The sequence below is a fragment of the Oncorhynchus clarkii genome, chromosome 19 (assembly GCF_045791955.1).
Source record: "Oncorhynchus clarkii lewisi isolate Uvic-CL-2024 chromosome 19, UVic_Ocla_1.0, whole genome shotgun sequence".
Taxonomy (NCBI): domain Eukaryota; kingdom Metazoa; phylum Chordata; class Actinopteri; order Salmoniformes; family Salmonidae; genus Oncorhynchus; species Oncorhynchus clarkii.
In genome coordinates, this window is record NC_092165.1 from 16,132,905 (window position 1) to 16,155,111 (window position 22,207).

General features: G+C 42.4%; 1 protein-coding gene across 1 annotated transcript in view; it reads right to left on the bottom strand.

Annotated features, from left to right (window-relative positions):
* Positions 1-248: 248 nt before the first annotated feature.
* LOC139374754 (uncharacterized) overlaps positions 249-22,207 on the bottom strand; it is a 31,130-nt gene continuing 9,171 nt past the window's right edge. The window contains exons 4-8 of the mRNA XM_071115882.1: positions 13,177-13,341; positions 12,704-12,815; positions 12,401-12,519; positions 1,866-1,977; positions 249-1,584 (exon numbers count right to left, since the gene is read on the bottom strand). Of these exons, the coding sequence (XP_070971983.1) occupies positions 584-1,584; positions 1,866-1,977; positions 12,401-12,519; positions 12,704-12,815; positions 13,177-13,341 (1,509 nt within the window). The 3' untranslated portion in view covers positions 249-583. The remainder of the gene's footprint in view (positions 1,585-1,865; positions 1,978-12,400; positions 12,520-12,703; positions 12,816-13,176; positions 13,342-22,207) is intronic.

Consider the following 22,207-nt stretch of genomic DNA (forward strand, 5'->3'; position numbering starts at 1 on the left):
AGCCATTACAATGAGCCTGTCCTACTATAGCTCCTCCCACCAGCCTCCACTGACATGCATGTAACGGTTTTAAATAATGCACTATTTATAATGAAAATATAATGCTATTAGTTGTGTAATTAACACTGTAGTCACCAATTACATTGTCCAGAACAATCCTACCTCTCCTTTGTGTGTGTTTTTGTTTGTTGGTTGACTTTCCAATGTCTTGTACTGTCTTTCCTTTAGAAATCCTCCAAATCAATTCCTTTTTTCTGTTGGTTTTATCCTCTATTTCTCCTCCTACTTCTCTTGTCCTGATGCCCTAGTCCCTCAATCTTTTCCTTGTTGCTTCTTGCCAGATGATCAAGATGACTTAGTAGACTATCTAGTCTTTAGAGCCAGGTTGATCATTCTCTCAAAAACAAACAATCTTCTCAAAGGAAAAACATCTACTAACATCTCCAGATGTGGAAAACACAGCACTGCATTGAAACAGCCAATCTGTTCACTAAATACAAAATAATTTAACAAAAATAATAACATTTTACAAGGAGCTCTCCCTAACTGCTGCTGCTCAGTTAGATTATGATGTCACTATACTCTATACATGGGCCGTGTGCATTTTCTGCTGGTGTATCCTGAGGCAGCTCCTCTCTGAGAATCTCTTCCCGCACTGCGTACAGGCAAACGTACTCTCTCCTGTGTGGACCTTCAGGTGCATCTTCAGCCGCTGCTGGCGGGAGAACCTCTTCTCACACTGGGTACAGCTGTATGGTTTCTCCCCTGTGTGGACCTTTTGGTGCCTCTTCAGGTTGAATGAGTGGGAAAAACTGGCCCGGCACAGGTGGCAGCTGAATGGTTTCTCCCCTGTGTGCATCCTCTGGTGCCTCTTTAGACTGGATGAGTGTGAAAAACTGGCCTGGCAAAGGTGGCAGCTGAAAGGTTTCTCTCCTGTGTGTATCCTCTTGTGGATCTCCACCTGTTTGGGGAAACTGAAGGCTTTCCCACAGAATGAACACGGGTAGTGCTTCTCTTTGCCACCATATCTACTGATAGCAATACTACTACTGTGATTAGTCATCGGGCTTGTGTAGCCATTTAGTGTTGAGGCACTGGCATTGTCCGAGGTCTGGTTTAACTTTAGGAGAGTGTGAGGAGGACGAAGGCCAGGGAGAGTCTGTGCTGTCGCAGGGTCCATGTTCCAGTTGATAGATCCTATAGAAGGCAGGCTGAAGGCAGCACCTGTTAGGGGGTTAACCTGAGGCACCATCAGTCTCTCTGAATCACAACTATAGGAGCAGGACGGAGCATCGCTAGCAGAGTCTGTGTCTGTTCTCTCCAGCCGCATACGGACACCTCCCCGACCCTGCAGACCAAATCTACACCTCGCCCTGGTCTCAGCCAGTCTGTTGTCATAGAGACTAAGTTTGGATGATGCTTTGCTTTCGGCTGACTGTATCTGATTATGGTTAACAGTGTTGTTCCCTAGCCCAGAGATGAGGACACTGTCCCATCCAATGACCTCTGCTTGGCCATTGGCTGCACACGTCTGGGAATCCAAGATGGCCGCCCAGTCTCCTCTGTTATCCTCCAGCCAACCACCTGCAGGAAGAGGTTTGATTTTTTTATTTTTTTATTTGTCAATAACCTGGTCAAGTTAATTTATTATGTCTGCGTTTGTATGCAAACATAAGTTGTACTGATTTCATTTTATGAATGAAGAAGAACAAAACAATTGTCGGATGCATTACTGTATGTAGACTATATGCATTGTTTTATGTCAGATAGTGAGACGATCCCTCCAGCACTGATGAGGGATGAGCCTTGCATAGAAGCGATGCTACCTGTTGGAAGACAATGCGCTATATGCATTTCTCTCTTACCTTGCTCCCCCATTTTTTGTCCACTCTGCAGATCAATGCTCTCTGGTTCATCTTCTACTGTCTTTTCTTTTACCAGCAGCAGATCAGGCTTCCCATCCTCCATGTCTACTGACTGTAAGAGATACAGAGTGAGAGGATGTTGGATCAAGAAATCTGATATGAGCACCCTGCTATAGAGCATCTTCTGATTGGACAGTGAAGGAAGGCTATGAGTACTATGCAAACATGTTTGCTGATTTGATATTATGCAGAGATGTTAGTTTGCTTTAAATAGATAAGATGAGGTCTTATCTGCACTATCTGCTATAGATTCTAAGAAATAGAGTCACTGGTGAATAGGCAACTACAATGTTTTTTAACTGTTAACAATACTCTTTCTAGTAATCAATCTGGCTTTAGACCTAAACACAGTACTATTACGGCCATTGTACGTGTTGTAAATGAAATTACTAATGCCCTAGATAATAGAAAGTACTGTGCCGCCTTGTTCATAGATTTATCTAAAGCTTTTGGCACTGTAGACCATGTGATACTTTTGGGTAAGCTGTCGTCAATAGGACTGGGCCTGGATGTCTGTCGTTGGTTTCATGACTATCTAAAGGATAGAAGTCAGGCTGTTAGAGTCGACGGCATCCAGTCAGAGCCATTGGAGTTGGTTAAAGGGGTCCCACAAGGTTCTATACTTGGTCAATTACTGTTTAGATGCTTAGATGGTACCTTAGATGGTTCTCGAATTAATCAGGTCTGTGCATATAAATACTTATGGATTTGGTTTGATGATGAACTGTCTTTTAAAATGCATATTGACGAACTTTGTAAACGGCTAAAAATCAAGCTAGGCTTCCTCTATAGAAACAGGACATGCTTGTCCTCTGCAAATAGAAGACAAATTGTGCAAGCTACTTTTATGTCTGTTATAGATTATGGGGATATTATTTACATGCATGCTACGGCAACAACACTTAAATCGCTGGATTCTACTTATAATTGTGCACTTAGGTTTATTACGGGTGCTAGCTACAGAACTCACCACTGTGTTTTATATCATAATGTGGGTTGGACTTCGCTGTCCGTGAGACGAGAACAACATGCTATCGTGTTTGTCTATAAAGCACTTCTGAATAAACTACCTTCTTATTTATCATCACTCATCAATATTAGAATTAGAATTCCTAAAACCAGGTCTCAAGCATGGATTACACTTGAGGCCCATGCGATTTCCACAGAGTTGGGTATGGCTGCCTTTTCCTGTTACACTCCTTGCTTATGGAATAGCCTGCAGACTAAACTTAAAACTTGAGACTCTTGTCCCCCTGTTGCTCATTTTAAATATTTATTGGAGCATTTTTATTTTTGTATTGTTTGTAACTGTTTCGGGGAATGCAAGTTCTTGTGCTGTTAGTAGAATAACCTATGTGTAAATGAAATCTATTGGTGTATTTTTTTTTTTTTTTGTGATAGTTTTGTTTGTCTTGTGTAGTTTTTTAATCATTGTACCTAAACTGTATGTGTAAACATGTATATGCAAGACCTTGGTCTTAGTCTGTGTTCCTTGTTGAAATAAAGGTATAATAATTACTTCACAGTCTTTAATGGTTTGATTATTCAAAGGCATGGTCCCACACTTGATAACCCCTTACATTTGTTGAAATTGGCCTATATGGATAGGGCCAAATTGAAATGTTTCTAACAGAAGAACTGTACAAAGCTTATGATTTACCATGGTAGCAATTGAAAGAAAACACTTTGGAGATTATATGGAAATTATAAGACCAAACGTAAGGACATAACAGTTCACCTGACAGAAAATTGAATCCAAAAATGACACTGTTGATTTTATGTGCATTTTACATTTACTGTACTTTTCACAGCATTTGTCAATAACTAAATCTGAAAATACTCTGGATACATTCAGTAACATAATACAAATATTCATTGAAACGTTGGAGTAGGTGCAAGATAAGAAAAACCTATTACAAGGGTTTGAGTGAGAAGTCTAACTGGTGTCTCTCCAAGTGGCCACACACCTCTCCAAACTGTACAGTTCCTAAGTAGTTTCACTGCATTTTTATTACGCAAAGAAAAAGCCTTCAACTACACTACATGGCCAAAAGTATGTAGACACCCCTTCAAATTAGTGGATTTGGCTATTTCAACCACACCCGTTGCAGGTGTATAAAATCAAGCACGCAGCCATGCAATCTCCATACACAAACATTGGCAGTAGATTGGCATTACTGAAGAGCTCAGTGACGTTCACATGGCACCATCGTAGTATGCCACCTTTTACAACAAGCAAGTTAGTCAAATTTCTGCCCTGCTAGAGCTTCCCCGGTCAACTGTAAGTGCTGTTTGTGTTATTTACTTATGGGCTATAGGACAATAGGCAAGCAGCTTGGTGAGAAGGCAACAACTGTTGGCGCAATCTTTAGAAAATGGAAGAAGTTCAAGATGACGGTCAATCACCCTCGGTCTGGGGCTCCATATGCAAGATCTCACCTCGTGGGGCATCAATGATCATGAGGAAGGTGAGGGATCAGCCCAGAACTGCACGGCAGGACCTGGTCAATGACCTGAAGAGAGCTGGGACCACAGTCTCAAAGAAAACCATTAGTAACACACTACGCCGTCATGGATTAAAATCCTGCAGCGCACGCAAGGTCCCCCTGCTCAAGCCAGCGCATGTCCAAGCCCGTCTGTAGTTTGCCAATGACCATCTGGATGATCCAGAGGAGGAATGGGAGAAGGTCATGCGGTCATATGAGACAAAAATAGAGCTTTTTGGTCTAAACTCCACTCACCGTGTTTGGAGGAAGAAGAAAGATGAGTTCAACCCCAAGAACACCATCCCAACCGTGAAGCATGGAGGTGGAAACATCATTCTTTGGGGATACTTTTCTGCAAAGGGGACAGGACGACTGCATCGTATTGAGGGGAGGATGGATGGGGCCATGTATCACGAGATCTTGGCCAACAACCTAATTCCCTCAGTAAGAGCATTGAAGATGGGTCGTGGCTGGGTCTTCCAGCATGACAACGACCCGAAACACACAGCCAGGGCAACTAAGGAGTGGCTCCGAAAGAAGCATCTCAAGGTCCTGGAGTGGCCTAGCTAGTCTCCAGACCTGAACCCAATAGAAAATCATTGGAGGGAGCTGAAAGTCCGTATTGCCCAGCGACAGCCCTGAAACCTGAAGGATCTGGAGGAGGTCTGTATGGAGGAGTGGGCTAAAATCCCTGCTGCAGTGTGTGCAAACCTGGTCAAGAACTACAGGAAACGTATGATCTCTGTAATTGCAAACAAAGGTTTCTGTACCAAATATTAAGTTCTGCTTTTCTGATGTATCAAATACTTATGTCATGCAATAAAATGCTAATTAATTACTTAAAAATCAAACAATGTGATTTTCTGGATTTTTGTTTTAGATTCCGTCTCTCACAGTTGAAGGGTACCTATGTTCTCCCAACCTATCCAGTTGGGAGAACAAGTATTTGATACACTGCCGATTTTTTATTTAGAATTCAAGGCACACTTAACCAGCATTCTGCAGAGATACGCCATCCCATCTGGTTTGTGCTTCGTGGGATTATCATTTGTTTTTGAACAGGACAATGACCCAACATACCTCCAGGCGGTGTAAGGGCTATTTGACCTCAACCTAATTTTTTTATTTATTTTTATTTTATTTCACCTTTATTTAACCAGGTAGGCAAGTTGAGAACAAGTTCTCATTTACAATTGCGACCTGGCCAAGATAAAGCAAAGCAGTTCGACACATACAACGACACAGAGTTACACATGGAGTAAAACAAACATACAGTCAATAATACAGTATAAACAAGTCTATATACGATGTGAGCAAATGAGGTGAGATAAGGGAGGTAAAGGCAAAAAGGCCATGGTGGCAAAGTAAATACAATATAGCAAGTAAAACACTGGAATGGTAGATTTGCAATGGGAGAATGTGCAAAGTAGAAATAAAAATAATGGGGTGCAAAGGAGCAAAATAAATAAATAAATAAAATACAGTAGGGAAAGAGGTAGTTGTTTGGGCTAAATTATAGGTGGGCTATGTACAGGTGCAGTAATTTGTGAGCTGCTCTGACAGTTGGTGCTTAAAGCTAGTGAGGGAGATAAGTGTTTCCAGTTTCAGAGATTTTTGTAGTTCGTTCCAGTCATTGGCAGCAGAGAACTGGAAGGAGAGGCGGCCAAAGAAAGAATTGGTTTTGGGGGTGACTAGAGAGATATACCTGCTGGAGCGTGTGCTACAGGTGGGAGATGCAATGGTGACCAGCGAGCTGAGATAAGGGGGGACTTTACCTAGCAGGGTCTTGTAGATGACGATGAATTGAGTTGAGTTGAATGAATTGAGATGGTTAGGGATGAGTTGGACCACAGAGTGAAGGAAAAGCAGCCAACAAGTGCTCAGCACATGTGGGAACTCCTTCAAAACTGTTGGAAAAGCATTCCAGGTGAAGCTGGTTGAGAGAATGCCAAGAGTGTGCAAAGCTGTCATCAAGGCAAAGCGTGGCTACTTTGAACAATCTAAAATCTAAAAGATTTTTGGGTTACTACATGATTCCATACAGTTGAAGTCTACATACATTTAGGTTGGAGTCATTAAAACTTGTTTTTCAACCACTCCACAAATGTCTTGTTAACAAACTAAAGTTTTGGCAAGTTGGTTAGGACATCTACTTTGTGCATGACACAAGTAATTTTTCCAACAATTGTTTACAGACAGATTATTTCACTTATAATTCACTGTATCACAATTCCAGTGGGTCAGAAGTTTACAAACACTAAGTTGACTGTGCCTTTAAACAGCTTGGAAAATTCCAGAAATGTATGTCTGGCTTTAGAAGATTCTGATAGGCTAATTGACATCATTGGAGTCAATTGGAGGTGTACCTGTGGATGTATTTCAAGGCCTACCTTCAAACTCAGTGCCTCTTTGCTTGACATCATGAGAAAATCAAAATAAATCAGCCAAGACCTCAGAAAAATAATTGTAGACCTCCACAAGTCTGGTTCATCATTGGGAGCAATTTCCAAACGCCTGAAGGTACCACGCTCATCTGCACAAACAATAGTAAACATAGTATAAACACCATGGGATCACGCAGCCGTCATACCGCTCAGGAAAGCGTTTTGTCTCCTAGAGATGAACGTACTTTGGTGCTATAAGTGCAAATCAATCCCAGAACAACAGCAAAGGACCTAGTGAAGATGCTGGAGGAAACAGGTACAAAAGTATTTATATCCACAGTAAAACGAGTCCTATATCGACATAACCTGAAAGGCAGCTCAGCAAGGAAGAAGCCACTGCTCCAAAACAGCCATAAAAAAGCCAGACTACGGTTTGCAACTGCACATGGGGACAAAGATTGTACTTTTTGGAGAAATGTTCTCTGGTCTGATGAAACAAAAATAGAACTGTTTGGCCATAATGACCATCGTTATGTTTGGAGGAAAAGGGGAGGCTTGAAAGCCAAAGAACACCATCCCAAACGTGAAGCACGGGGGTGGCAGCATCATGTTGTGTTGTGGGGGTGCTTTGCTGCAGGAGTGACTGGTGCACTTCACAAAACAGATGGCATCATGAGGCAGGAAATGATGTGGATATATTGAAGCAACATCTCAAGACATCAGTCAGGAAGTTAAAGCTTGGTCGCAAATGGGTCTTCCAAATGGACAATGACCCCAAGCATACTTCCGAAGTTGTGGCAAAATGGCTTAAGGACAACAAAGTCAAGGTATTGGAGTGGTCATCACAAAGCCCTGACCTCAATCCTATAGAAAATGTGTGGGCAGAACTGAAAAAGAGTGTGCGAGCAAGGTCTTCAAACCTGACTCAGTTACGCCAGCTCTGTCAGGAGGAATGGGCCAAAATTCACCCAATTTATTGTGGGAAGCTTGTGAAAGGCTACCCCAAACGTTTGACCCAAGTTAAACAATTTAAAGGCAATGCTACCAAATACAAATTGAGTGTATGTAAACTTCTGACCCACTGATGAAAGAAATAAAAGCTGAAATTAATAATTCTCTCTACTATTATTCTGACATTTCACATTCTTAAATTACATGACATTTTGATATACTCCGCTACACGCGCCGAGCATGTGTCCTTGGTATGCAGGGTACTCGGACGACTGTTGGAGCATGACCTGTATGTCAAGGCTGAGAAATGCCTGTTCTTTCAGCAGGCCGTCTCCTTCCTAGGATATTGCATTTCCACATCAGGGGTGGAGATGGAGAGTGACCGCATTGCAGCCGTGCGTATTTGGCCGACTCTCACCACGGTAAAGGAGGTGCAGCGATTTTTAGGGTTTGCCAATTACTACCAGAGATTTATCTGGGGTTTTGGCCTGGTGGCTGCTCCCATTACCTCACTGCTGAAGGGGGGTCCCGTATGGTTACAGTGGTCGGTTGAGGCGGACAGGGCTTTTGGGCAGCTAAGAGCTCTGTTTACTTCGTGCTGGCCCATCCGGATCCCTCTCTGACGTTCATAGTGGAGGTGGACGCATCCGAGGCTGGGATAGGAACCGTGCTCTCACAGCTCTCGGGTGCGCCACCAAAACTCCGCCCCTGTGTTGTCTTCTCGAAGAAGCTCAGCCCAGTGGGCCTAACTAAGATGTGGGGGACCGGGAGGTGTTGGCTGTGGTTAAAGCGTTGAAGGCGTGGAGACATTGGCTTGAGGGGGCTAAACACCCTTTCCTCATCTGGACTGACCACCGCAACCTGGAGTACATCCGGGCAGCGAGGAGACTGAATCCTCGTCAGGCAAGGTGGGCCATGTTCTTTACCCATTTTGTGTTTACCCTGTCCTACAGACCAGGTTCCCAGAATACGAAGGCAGACGCACTGTCCCGGCTGTATGACACAGAGGAGCGGCCCATTGATCAGACTCCCATACTCCCGGCCTCTTGCCTGGTAGCACCGGTCGTGTGGGAGTTGGACGCGGACATTGAGCAGGCGTTGCGTACAGAACCCGCTCCCCTCCAGTGTCCGGTCGGGCGTATATATGTTCCAGTTTATCTGGCCCACAGTCACGACTTCCGCTGAAGTCGGCTCCTCTCCTTGTTCGGGCGGCGTTCGCCGATCGACGTCACCGGCTTTCTAGCCATCGCCGCTCCCTTTTTCATATGTCCATTTGTTTTGTCTTGTTCCATACACACCTGGTTTTCATTCCCCAATCAAGCTACATGTATTTAGTCCTCTGTTCCCCATCATGTCTTTGTGTGTAATTGTTCTTTGTTTATGGTGTATGTTCACGCGCGATACTTTTATAGTTTATGTTCCGTGTTTTTGGGCACTTATGTAATTTTTTTGTGCCTATTGTTGAACGGAATAAAAGTGCTCATGTTTACTCTACTCTGCTCTCCTGCACCTGACTTCGCCTCCTTTACACCGCCATAACACATATAAAATACATATATAAATAAACAATGTAATTTTATTTTTATTTTACTCTATTATTTTCTACTAACCCTACCACCCCTCCCCTTATTGGCGTAAACTAATGAACAACAACATTTTAGTTTCTACTTCCAGCTTATAAATCCAAAGAAGTGCAAGAGATACTGTTGCATGTAGGTCTAAATTATTTATGGATTGTTCATTTAGATTGATGAAAAAACATTATTTTAAGAACTCCAAAGACTCCACAGCAATTGCATGTGGTGCAATAAACACTGAATTGCTGCTTTTTTCTAATCATCAAGACACCTGCTGGTAACTTTAAGCTGGTTAAGACGTCTCCTAAATACTGTATCTGTCAACTAGGCATGGCTCTTATCACTAAAGACGCTTCACGCATAGCTTTTATTTTTACCCATCAGAGTAAAATGTATCTATTCTCAGCACTTATGACAAATATTCTACTCAGAGACGCTTTGTGAATACAGACCCTGATGTATACAAAATTGTCCCAATGGAAGTCTCCGAATGAAAAGTCCCATTTTGTGTTTATTAAACATAAACAAGTTTTAAATACACAAGAAAACCACACATACACGTCTCAACAACAAAAAAACGTAATGAACTTGAGAAATTGAACTTGAGAAATTTTCTCATTAACCCTTTACACTTGTGGACATTTGTCTATATAGAAAGGGCCATATTGAAATGTTTCCAACAGAAGAAATATGTAAATGTATATGCATTACCATGGTAGCAGTTGAAAGAGAACACTTTGGTCTGATCATTTCCCCATGATCTCCTAAAGGTGAGGACACAACAGTTCACCTGACAAGACTGAATCCAAACATGACACTTGATTTCACGTTCATTTTACTGGACTTTGCCACATTTGTTGATTACGAAATGGATACATTCAGTAACATGATAATAACATTGGAAAAATGGGGGTAGGTGCAACATAAGACCAACAAACGACAAGGGTTTAAGTGAGGACTAACTGGTGACTCCAAGTGGACACACCTCTCCAAACTGTGCAGTTCCTACAAAATAATGATCTTTTATGAATCAAGGAAAGAGCCTTCAAATATAAGGCGCTTTTTGAGCTCCCCTAGCTTCGATGTTGAGGAACTGAAGCAAGCACACATCTATTTATTTAAAAATATATATATAATTACACTGCCCTCTGTTCCCACCATAACACAATTACTATCGTTGTTTAAGCAATGCAAACATTTTCCGTTATAAATCTCAATCTGGGTCAGGTGGGCATCATTTTAAATCTTATTATTTTCCCAACATGACTAGCTAAGTTACAAAACACGATCTTAGTGTATTCTTCTTTTTTGGGGTAGGCACAAAACTACTTCCATACTTCCATGCATTGTTTTAATCAGCATCGGTTACCTTCCGACAAGTCCTGTGACACTTATGGGGGCCGTAGAGCAAAACGGAGAACATCATGTTCGGGAGCGCCTCATCTTTCCATAGAGGGGTCATATTAGTTTGCAGGCAAAACCGTTCGGACGCTACAGACGTTTTTGTGAGAAGTGTCATGGAATGATTGTAAACAAAAAAGAGAGACTTTTTAGATTTCTTAAACAATCAAACTGTATTATTTCATTCCTGCAGTAATGGAGCTTGTCAACAAAAATGTGCACTTCACGTTTCACATTTGAAAACCCGTGTCATTTGCAGTATCAACGTTTGTCATGTTTGATGTACAGTGACAAGGATGACACATGTCATACCCTGGGTTGTCCTGAACATAATGAGCATGGTTGTCGTATTGTGAGGAAAATTTGAAGTGGAACACGCACTTGAATGCACTTATGACTCCATTCTACGCGCACCAAAACGCCGATCTGTTTGTCTAAAGTTCCTTGTCAAAGCCGAACACTGTAAGATCGTATTTTAGAACTTAGCTAGTCATGTTGGAAATATAATAAGCTTTCAAATGATGCCCACCAGAACCAGATTGAAATTTATAATGGAAAGTTCTTGCATTGCTTAAATGCCTTATATGTCACGCATTGTCTAGATGCAATATTCTACCCAGAAATATTCAACACTAAAATATGTTACTCTCGGTACTCCAAATGCATATGTAGAGATTTCCTGCTGACTACAATTAAAATTAATTGTCTTTAATGCAGGGTTTGATCTAAAAGTCAGAAGCTATCAAGTGGAGTGGTTACTTTCTTTGTTATAGAGTGGAATGGTTTTTCAGCTGGTGTATCCTGAGGTAGCTCTTCTCTGAGAACCTCTTCCTGCAGTGCGTAGGAGGCCTCTATCCCGTATGGAACTTCAGGTGCATCTTCAGCTGGTTCTGGCAGGAGAACTTCTTTTCACACTGGGGGCAGCTGTAGGATTACTCCCTTGTGTGGACCCTCTGGTGCCTCTTCAGGTGACCAGCCTGGGCGAAGCGCATGTGACACTGGGTACAGCTGAAGGGTTTCACCCCTGTGTGGACCCTCTGGTGCCTATTCAGGTTGGAGGAGTGGGAGAAACTAGCCTGGCAAAGGTGGCAGCTGAATGGTTTCTCCCCCGTGTGCATTCTCTGGTGGCTCTCCACCTGTTTGGGGAAACTGAAGGCTTTCCCACAGAATGAACACGGGAAGCGCTTCTCTTTGCCACCGGATCTGCTGATAGCGTTACTACTACTGTCATTTGTCAATGGGCTTGTGTAGCTATTTAGTGTTGATGCACTGGCATTGTCTGTCTGGTTTAACATTAGTAGAGTGTGAGGAGGATGAAGGCCAGGGAGTGTCTGTGTTGTCAAAGGGTCCATGTTCCAGTTGATAGATCCTATTGAAGGATGGCTGAAGGCAGCACTTGTTAGGGGGTTAACCTGAGGCGCAATCAGTCTCTCTGAATCACAACTATAGGAGCAGGATGGAGCATCGCTAGCCGAGTCTGTGTCTGTTCTCTTCCGCCACATACTGACACCTCCCTGTCCCTGCAGACCAAATCTACGCCTCGCCTCGGTCTCAGCCAGTCTGTTGTCATGGAGATTAAGTTTGGTTGTTGTTTTGTGTTCGACTGTCTGTTTCTGGTTGTGGTTAACAGTGTTGTTCCCCAGCCCAGAGTTGAAGACGCTGTCCCATCCACTGACCTCCACTATGTCGCTTCTGGTCCTGGCCTGCTCGGTGATGTCGTCCCCTGGGCCCTTGGATGCACCAGTCTGAGAATCCAAGATGGCCACCCAGTCTCTGTTAGCCTCCAGCAAACCACCTGCAGGAAGCGGTTACAAAATACTTTACAAACATGGCAGAGAACTCTACATATGGAGTTTTTTGTTTGACAATCACCTGGTCAAGTTCACACATTCTAATTTGTTTAAAACAATAGCCAGGTGCATCACTATTCCCATTGAAGATGTATTACTGTATGTAGGCTATATGTATGTCTCCCTTACCTTGCTGCCCCATCTTTAGTCCACTCAGCAGGTCAGTGCTCTCTGGTCCATCTTCTATTGTCTCCTCTTTGACTAGCAGCAGATCAGGCTTCCCATCCTCCATGTCTACTGACTATAAGAGATACAGAGTGAGAGGATGTTGGATTAAGAAATCTGATATGAGCACCCTACTATGGAGCATCTTCTGATTGGGCAACTAGGGATTGCTATGAGTACGATGTAAACATGTTAGTTGAATTGATTACTTGACACTAATGGTTTGATAATTCAAAGGCATGGTCCCACACTTCACACAAAATTAATCAAGATCTGGGCCAGTATCCACAAAGAGTCTCAGAGTAGACGTGCTGATCAAGGATCAGCTCCCCACCTACATAGTCTCATTCATTATGATCAATGATCAGCTCTGAGACACTTTGTGGATACGGGCCCTGAACTAATACCATTCAGACAGTAGTTCACAGTGGGCTCACCTCAGTGAGACTGTGTGTGGTCCTGTGCTGCTCAGCTGGTTCCTCTGTGGGTTCAGGAGGAGGTGTCGTCTGGTTGTCCTCCATGACCATGGTCCCCTCAGGGTTCTCCAGACCCTCTTCACACCCCTCCTCCTTCACCAGCAGCACCTCTGGACCCTCCTCCTCCTGGAAGTGACAGGTGATACAGATTACACAGACATACACTCCCTCAGGTACGTACACACATAAACACTTTCAACATGGAGTGTTTACCCATCCCCACTATTTTTGAGTCCTATACTGTAGTTACAGAATGACTTCATTATTGTTAAACCCATCATGGTGGACATTAATATGATGTTGTGGGTAGAAATAATTCAGCTATGATAAGTTCTAAGTCACCATCAGACAAACCTGACTAAACTATTTTGACGTGTACAGTAGGTGTTTGTTAGTGTGTGGGTATGTGTAGGTATTTTTAGTATATTGGTTATAAAGTGCTGTTGGGTTTATGCAGAATAGGGTGAGATCCGATGTGATGTATACTAAAGAGAGTCTTAATGAAAGCCTTAGAATGAAACGTCCCATTTTGTGTTTATTAAACATAAACAATTAGTAAATACACGATATGAAAACCACACATACACGTCTCAACAAAGAATCTGCATAATTTTTTACATTTTCCCTTTATTTAAAACAGGTTGGCAACTGTGACCTGGCCAAGATAAAGCATAGCAGTTTGACACATACAACAACACAGAGTTACACGTGGAATAAACAAAACATACAGTCAATAATACAGTAGAAAAAAATAAAACAGAAAGTCTATATACAGTGAGTGCAAATTAGGTAAGATAAGGGAGTTAAGGCAATAAATAGGCCATTGTGGCGAAGTAATTAAAATATAGCAATTAAACACTGGAATGGTAGATGTGCAGAAGATGAATGTGCAAGTAGAGATACTGGGGTGCAAAGGAGTAAGATAAATGAATACAGTGTGGGGATGAGGTAGTTGGATGGGCTGTTTACAGATGAGCTATGTACAGGTGCAGTGATCTGTGAGCTGCTCTGATAGCTGGTGCTTAAAGCTAGTGAGGGAGATATGAGTCTCCAGCTTCAGTGATTTTTGCAGTTTGTTCCAGTCATTGGCAGCAGAGAACTGGAAGGTAAGGCGGCCAAAGGAGGAATTGGCTTTGGGGTGACCAGTGAGATATACCTGCTGGTGCGCTTGCTACAAGTGGGGGCTGCTATGGTGACCAGTGAGCCGAGATAAGGCGGGGCATTACCTAGCAGAGGCTTGTTGATGACCTGGAGCCAGTGGATTTGGCAACGAGTATGACGCGAGGGCCAGCCAACGAGAGCATACAGGTCGCAGTGGTGGGTATTATATGGAGCTTTGGTGACAAAACGGATGGCACTGTGATAGACTGCATCCAATTTGTTGAGTAGAGTGTTGGAGGCTATTTTATAAATGACACAGCCGAAGTCGAGGATCGGTAGGATGGTCAGTTTTTCAAAGGTATGTTTGACAGCATGAGTGAAGGATGCTTTGTTGCGAAATAGGAAGCCGATTCTAGATTTAATTTTGGATTGGAGATGTTTAATTTTAGCCTGGAAGGAGAGTTTACAGTCTAACCAGACACCTTGGTATTTGTAGTTGTCCACATATTCTAAGTCGGAGCCGTCCAGAGTAGTGATGCTGGACGGGCGGGCAGGTGCGGGCAGTGATCGGTTGAAGAGCATGCATTTACAGTGGGGCAAAAAAGTATTTAGTCAGCCACCAATTGTTCAAGTTCTCCCACTTAAAAAGATGAGAGAGGCCTGTAATTTTCATCATAGGTAAACTTCAACTATGACAGACAAAATGAGAAAAAAAATCCAGAAAATCACATTGTAGGATTTTTAAAGAATTTATTTGCAAATGATGGTGGAAAATAACTATTTGGTCAATAACAAAAGTTATTCTCAATACTTTGTTATATACCCTTTGTTGGCAATGACAGAGGTCAAATATTTTCTGTAAGTCTTCACAAGGTTTTCACACACTGTTGCTGGTATTTTGGCCCATTCCTCCATGCAGATCTCCTCTAGAGCAGTGATGTTTTGGGGCTGTTGCTGGGCAACACAGACTTTCAACTCCCTCCAAAGATTTTCTATGGGATTGAGACCTGGAGACTGGCTAGGCCACTCCAGGAACTTGAAATGCTTCTTACGAAGCCACTTCTTCGTTGCCGGGGCATTGTGTTTGGAATCATTGTCATGCTGAAAGACCCAGCCACGTTTCATCTTCAATGCCCTTGCTGATGGAAGGAGCTTTCCACTCTAAATCTCACGATACATGGCCCCATTCATTCTTTCCTTTACACGGATCAGTCGTCCTGGTCCCTTTGCAGAAAAACAGCCCCAAAGCATGATGTTTCCACCCCCATGCTTCACAGTAGGTATGGTGTTCTTTGGATGCAACGCAGCATTCTTTGTCCTCCAAACACGACGAGTTTAGTTTTTACCAAAAAGTTATATTTTGGTTTCATCTGACCATATGACATTCTCCCAATCTTCTTCTGGATCATCCAAATGCTCTCTAGCAAACTTCAGACGGGCCTGGCTTAAGCAAGGGGACACGTCTGGCACTGCAGGATTTGAGTCCCTGGCGGCGTAGTGTGTTACTGATGGTAGGCTTTGTTACTTTGGTCCCAGCTCTCTGCAGGTCATTCACTAGGTCCCCCCGTGTGGTTCTGGGATTTTTGCTCACCGTTCTTGTGATCATTTTGACCCCACGGGCTGAGATCTTGCGTGGAGCCCCAGATCGAGGGAGATTATCAGTGGTCTTGTATGTCTTCCATTTCCTAATAATTGCTCCCACAGTTGATTTCTTCAAACCAAGCTGCTTACCTATTGCAGATTCAGTCTTCCCAGCCTGGTGCAGGTCTACAATTTTGTTTCTGGTGTCCTTTGACAGCTCTTTGGTATTGGCCATAGTGGAGTTTGGAGTGTGACTGTTTGAGGTTGTGGACAGGTGTCTTTTATACTGATAACAAGTTCAAACAGGTGCCATTAATACAGGTAACGAGTGCAGGACAGAGGAGCCTCTTAAAGAAGAAGTTACAGGTCTGTGAGAGCCAGAAATCTTGCTTGTTTGTAGGTGACCAAATACTTATTTTCCACCATAATTTGCAAATAAATTCATAAAAAATCCTACAATGTGTTTTTTTTCCTTTTTTTCCCTCATTTTGTCTGTCATAGTTGAAGTGTACCTATAATGAAAATTACAGGCCTATCTCATCTTTTTAAGTGGGAGAACTTGCACAATTGGTGGCTGACTAAATACTTTTTTTCCCCACTGCAGTTTTACTTGCATTTAAGAGCAGTTGGAGGCCTTGGAAGGAGAGTTGTATGGCATTGAAGCTCGTCTGGAGGTTAGTTAACAAATTGTTCAAAGAAGGGCCAGAGGTATACAGAATGGTGTCGTCTGCATAGAGGTGGATCAGAGAATCACCAGCAGCAGGAGCGACATCATTTATGTAAACAGAGAAGAGAGTCGGCCCGAAAATTGAACCCTGTGGCACCCCTATAGAGATTGCCAGAGGCCCGGACAACAGGTAATCTGTCTGTTAACTTGGTAAAGTGTACTCATTTTCTCATTAAAAGTGCCCAGGGAATTGTATTCTGCAGTTGAATGGAAGTAATGTACTAGGCATGTGTGAACATCATATAGCCTACACCAGTGTTTCCCAACTCCAGTTCTCAAGTACCACCAACAGTACACATTTTTATTGTACCACTGAACAAGAACACCTGATTCAACTGGTCAACTAATCATCAAGCCCTCTGAGTTGAATGAGGTGTGCTTGTCTGTGGCTACAACAAAAATGTGTACTGTTGGGAGATTTGAGGACTGGAGTTGGTAAACACTTGCCTACACAGTACAAACACTATGTAACATACTTTATAGGCTTATACTGTATATGCCTTATACAGTGCCTTCAGAAAGTATTCATGGCCCTTGACTTATTCCACATTTTGTTGTGTTACAGCCTGAATTCAAAATTGATTAAATCGATTTTTCCCCTCACTCATCTACACACAATACCCCACAATGACAAAGTGAAAACATGTTTTAGAAAATTTAGCAAATGCATTGAAACTTTCTCCTTTACATAAGCATTCACACTTCTGGGACAATACATGTTAGAATCACCTGTTGCATCGATTACAGCTGTGAGTCTTTCTGGGTAAATCTCGAAAAGCTTTGCACACCTGGATTGTACAATATTTGCACATTTTTCTTTTAAACAATTGTTCAAGCTCTGTCAAGTTGGTTGTTGATCATTGCTAGAAAGCCATTTTCAAGTCTTACCATAGATTTTCAAGACGATTTAAGTCAAAACTGTAACTAGGCCACTCAGGAACATTCAATGTCGTCTTGGTTAGCAACCAGTGTATATTTGGCATTGTGTTTAAGGTTATTGTCCTGCTGAAAGGTGAATTCTTCTCCCAGTGTTTGTTGGAAAACAAACAACCAGATTTTCTTCTAGGATTTTGCCTGTGCTTAGCTCTATTCCTTTTAATTTTATCCTAAAAAAAACTCACTAGTCCTTGCCGACGACAAGCATACCCATGACATTACGCAGCCACCACCATGCTTGAAAATATGAAGAGTGGTACTCAGTGATGTGTTTGCCCCAAACATATTCAAGACAATTTCTTTGCCACATTTTTTTCAGTTGTACTAGTTGTGCCATTTGCAAACAGGATGCATGTTTTGGAATATTTTATTCTGTACAGACTTCCTTCTTTTCACTCAGTTTCCTCAGTTTTATCCTATCACATCCATTCAACTCTAACTGTTTAAAGTAGGTCGACCGATTAATCGGAATGGGTGATTAATTAGGGCCGATTTCAAGTTTTCATAACAATCGGAAATCTGTATTTTTGGATGCCGATTTTGCCTTTCTTAAATTATTTTTTTTACAACTTTATTTTACGAGGCAAGTCAGTTAAGAACACATTCTTATTTTCAATGACGGCCTAGGAATGGTGGGTTAACTGCCTTGTTCAGGGGCCAAACGACAGTTTTTTACCTTGTCAGCTCAGGGATTCAATCTTGCAACCTTACGGTTAACTAGTCCAACGCTCTAACCACCTGCCTCACGAGGAGCCTGCCTGTTATGCGAATGCAGTAAGAAGCCAAGGTAAGTTGCTAGCTAGCATTAAACTTATCTTATAAAAAACAATCAATCATTCATAATCACTAGTTATCACACATGGTTGATTATATTACTAGTTTATCTAGCGTGTTCTGCGTTGCATATAATCGATGCGGTGCGCATTCGCGAAAAAGGACTGTCGTTGCTCCAACGTGTACCTAACCATAAACATCAATGCCTTTCTTAAAATCAATACACAGAAGTATATATTTTTAAACCTGCATATTTAGCTAAAAGAAAGGTTAGCAGGCAATATTAACCAGGTGAAATTGTGTCACTTCTCTTGCGTTCATTGCACGCAGTCAGGGTATATGCATCAGTTCTGGCCGCCCTGGCTCATTGCGAACTAATTTGCCAGAATTTTACGTAATTATGACATAATATTGAAGGTCGTGCAATGTAACAGAAATATTTAGACTTAGGGATGCTATCCGTTAGATAAAATAAGGAACGGTTCCGTATTTCACTGAAAGAATAACGTTTAGTTTTCGAAATGATAGTTTCCGGATTCGACCATATTAATAATGACCTAAGGCTCGTATTTCTGTGTGTTATTATATTATAATTAAGTCTATGATTTGATAGAGCAGTCTGACTGAGCGATGGTAGGCACCAGCAGGCTCGTAAGCATTCATTCAAACAGCACTTTACTGTGTTTGCCAGCAGCTCTTCGCAATGTTTCAAACATTGCGCTGTTTATGACTTCAAGCGTAGGCTGGTGTAACCGATGTGAAATGGCTAGCTAGTTAGCGGTGTGCGCGCTAATAGCGTTTCAAACGTCACTCGCTCTGAGAATTGGAGTGGTTGTTCCCCTTGCTCTGCATGGGTAACGCTGCTTCGAGGGTGGCTGTTGTCGATGTGTTCCTGGTTCGAGCCCAGGTAGCGGCGAGGAGAGGGTTGGAAGCTATACTGTTACACTGGCAATACTAAAGTGCCTATAAGAACATCCAATGGTCAAAGATATATGAAATACAAATCGTAGAGAGAAATAGTCCTATAATTCCTATAATAACTACAACCTAAAACGTCTTACCTGGGAATATTGAAGACTCATGTTAAAAGGAACCACCAGCTTTCATATGTTCTTATGTTCTGAGCAAGGAACTGAAACGTTAGCTTTCTTACATGGCACATATTGCACTTCTACTTTCTTCTCCAACACTTTGTTTTTGCATTATTTAAACATGTTTCATTATTTATTTGAGGCTAAATTGATTTTATTGATGTATTATATTAAGTTAAAATAAGTGTTGATTCAGTATTGTTGTAATTGTCATTATTACAAATAAATTTGAAAAAATCGTCTGAATAATCGGTATCGTTTTTTTTTGGGATCCTCCAATAATCGGTATCGGCGAGGAAAAATCATAATCGGTCGACCTCTAGTTTAAAGTCACCATTGGCCTCATGGTGAAATCCCTGAGCAGTTTCATTCTCTCTGGCAACTGAGTTAGGAAGGACACCTGCATCTTTGTAGTGACTGGGTGTATTGATACACCATCCAAAGTGCAATTAATAACTTCACCGTGCTCAAAGGGATATGTTCAATGTACAGTATTTTTATATTTTTAACCCATCTACCAATAGGTGCTCTTCTTTGTGCGACATTGGAAAACCTCCCTGGTCTTTGTGGTTGAATCTGTGTTAGAAATTCACTGCTCGACTGAGGGACCTTACAGATAATTGCATGTGTGGTGTACAGAAACGAGGCAGTCATTCAGAAATCATGTTAAACACTATTATGGCAGACAGAGTCCATGCAACTTATTATGTGACATTTTAGCAAATGCTTACTCCTGAACTTGTTTAGGCTCGCAATAACAAAGGGGTTGAATACTTATTGACTCATGTGCAGACCAGCTGGCTGGCATGTTTACGGACATATTCAATTTCTCCATATCCCAGTCTGCTGTCCCCACATGCTTCTAGATGGCCACCATGGTTCCTGTACCCAAGAAGGCAAAGATAACTGAACTAAATGACTATCTCCCTATAGCACTCACTGCTGTCATCATGGAGTGCTTTGAGAGACTAGTCAAGGATCATATCACCTCCACCTTACCTGCCACCCCACTTCAATTTGCATACTGACCGAATAAATCCCCAGACGATGCAATCGGCATCACACTGCACACTGCCCTATCCCATCTGGACAAGAGGAATACCTATGTAAGAATCCTGTTCAGTAACTACAGCTCAGCATTCAACACTATAGTACCCTCCAAGCTCATCATTACACTTGAGGCCCTGGGTTTCAACCCCACACTGAGCAACTGGGTCCTGCACTTTCTGACAGGTTCCCCCATGTGGTGAAGGTAGGAAACAACATCTTCACTTCGCTGATCCTCAACACTGGGGCCCCACAAGGTTGTGTTCTCAGCCCCCTCCTGTACTCCCTGTTCACCCACGACTGTGTGGCCATGGACACCTCCAACTCAATCATCAAGTTTGCAGACGACACAACATTAGTGGGCTTGATTACCAACAATGATGAGACAGCCTGCAGGGAGAAGGTGAGGGCCAGGAGTGTGGTGTCAGGAAAACAACCTCTCTCTCAACATAAACAACACAAAGATGATCATGGACTTCAGGAAACAGCAGAGGGAGCCCACCCCTATTCACATCGACGGGACAGTAGTGGAGAGGGTGGAAAGTTTTAAGCTCCTTGGCGTACACATCACAGACAAACTGAAATGGTCCAACTACACAGACAGTGTGGTGGAGGCGCAACAGCGCATCTTCAACCTCAGGAGGCTGAAGAAATTTGGCTTGTCACCTAAAAACCCTCACAAACTTTTTAATTGAGAGCATCCTGTCGGGCTGTATTACCGCCTGGTACAGCAACTGCACCGCCCAGAACCGCAAAGCTCTCTAGAGGGTGGAGCGGTCTGCACAACGCATCACCGGGGGCAAACTACCTGCCCTCCAGGACACCTACAGCACCCGATGTCACAGGAAGGCCAAAAAGATCATCAAGGACAAAAACCACCCAAGCCACTGCCTGTTCAACTCGCTACCATCCAGAAGGTCAGGTCAGTACAGGTGCATCAAAGCTGGAACCGAGAGACTGAAAAACAGCTTATATCTCAAGGCCATCAGACTGTTAAACAGTCATCACTAACACAGAGAGGCTGCTGCCTACATACAGACTGAAAGTCATTGGGCACTTTAATAAATTGATCACTTGCCACTTTAATAATGTTTACATATCTTACATTACTCATCTCATATGTATATACTGTATTTTATACCATCTATTACATCTTGCCTCTGCCGCTCAGTCATCGCTCATCTTCGGAACTAGGAGCACAAGCATTTCGCTACACTCGCATTTACATCTGCTAACCATGTGTATGTGACCAATAAAATGTGATTTGATCTTTCAGCTTTGAATTTTTTATTCATTTGTAAAAATGTCTAAAAACATAATTCCACTTTGACATTATGGGGTATTGTATGTAGGCCAGTGACACACAAAATGTCAATTTCAGTAATAACAAAAAATCAGACTGTAACACAACAAAATGTGGAAAACAATCAAGGAGTGTGAATTATTTCTGACATTACTGTATATCCAACAATGTCTGGGCCTTGCACTTCAACGCTCGTAGTTGTTGTAGAAATTGACCCACCGCTGCGGTTTACTTTTTGCATCTACGTCACCTCTCTGAGTGTTCCTTTAATGTAGGATCTAAACATCAGAAGCTATCAAGTGGAATGGTTACTTTCTATGTTAAAGAGTGGAAATTGTTTTTTTGCAGGTGTATCCTGAGATATCTCCTCTCAGAGAACCTCTTTCCGCAGTGATTACAGGCGAATGGCTTTTCTCCTGTGTGGACCCTCTC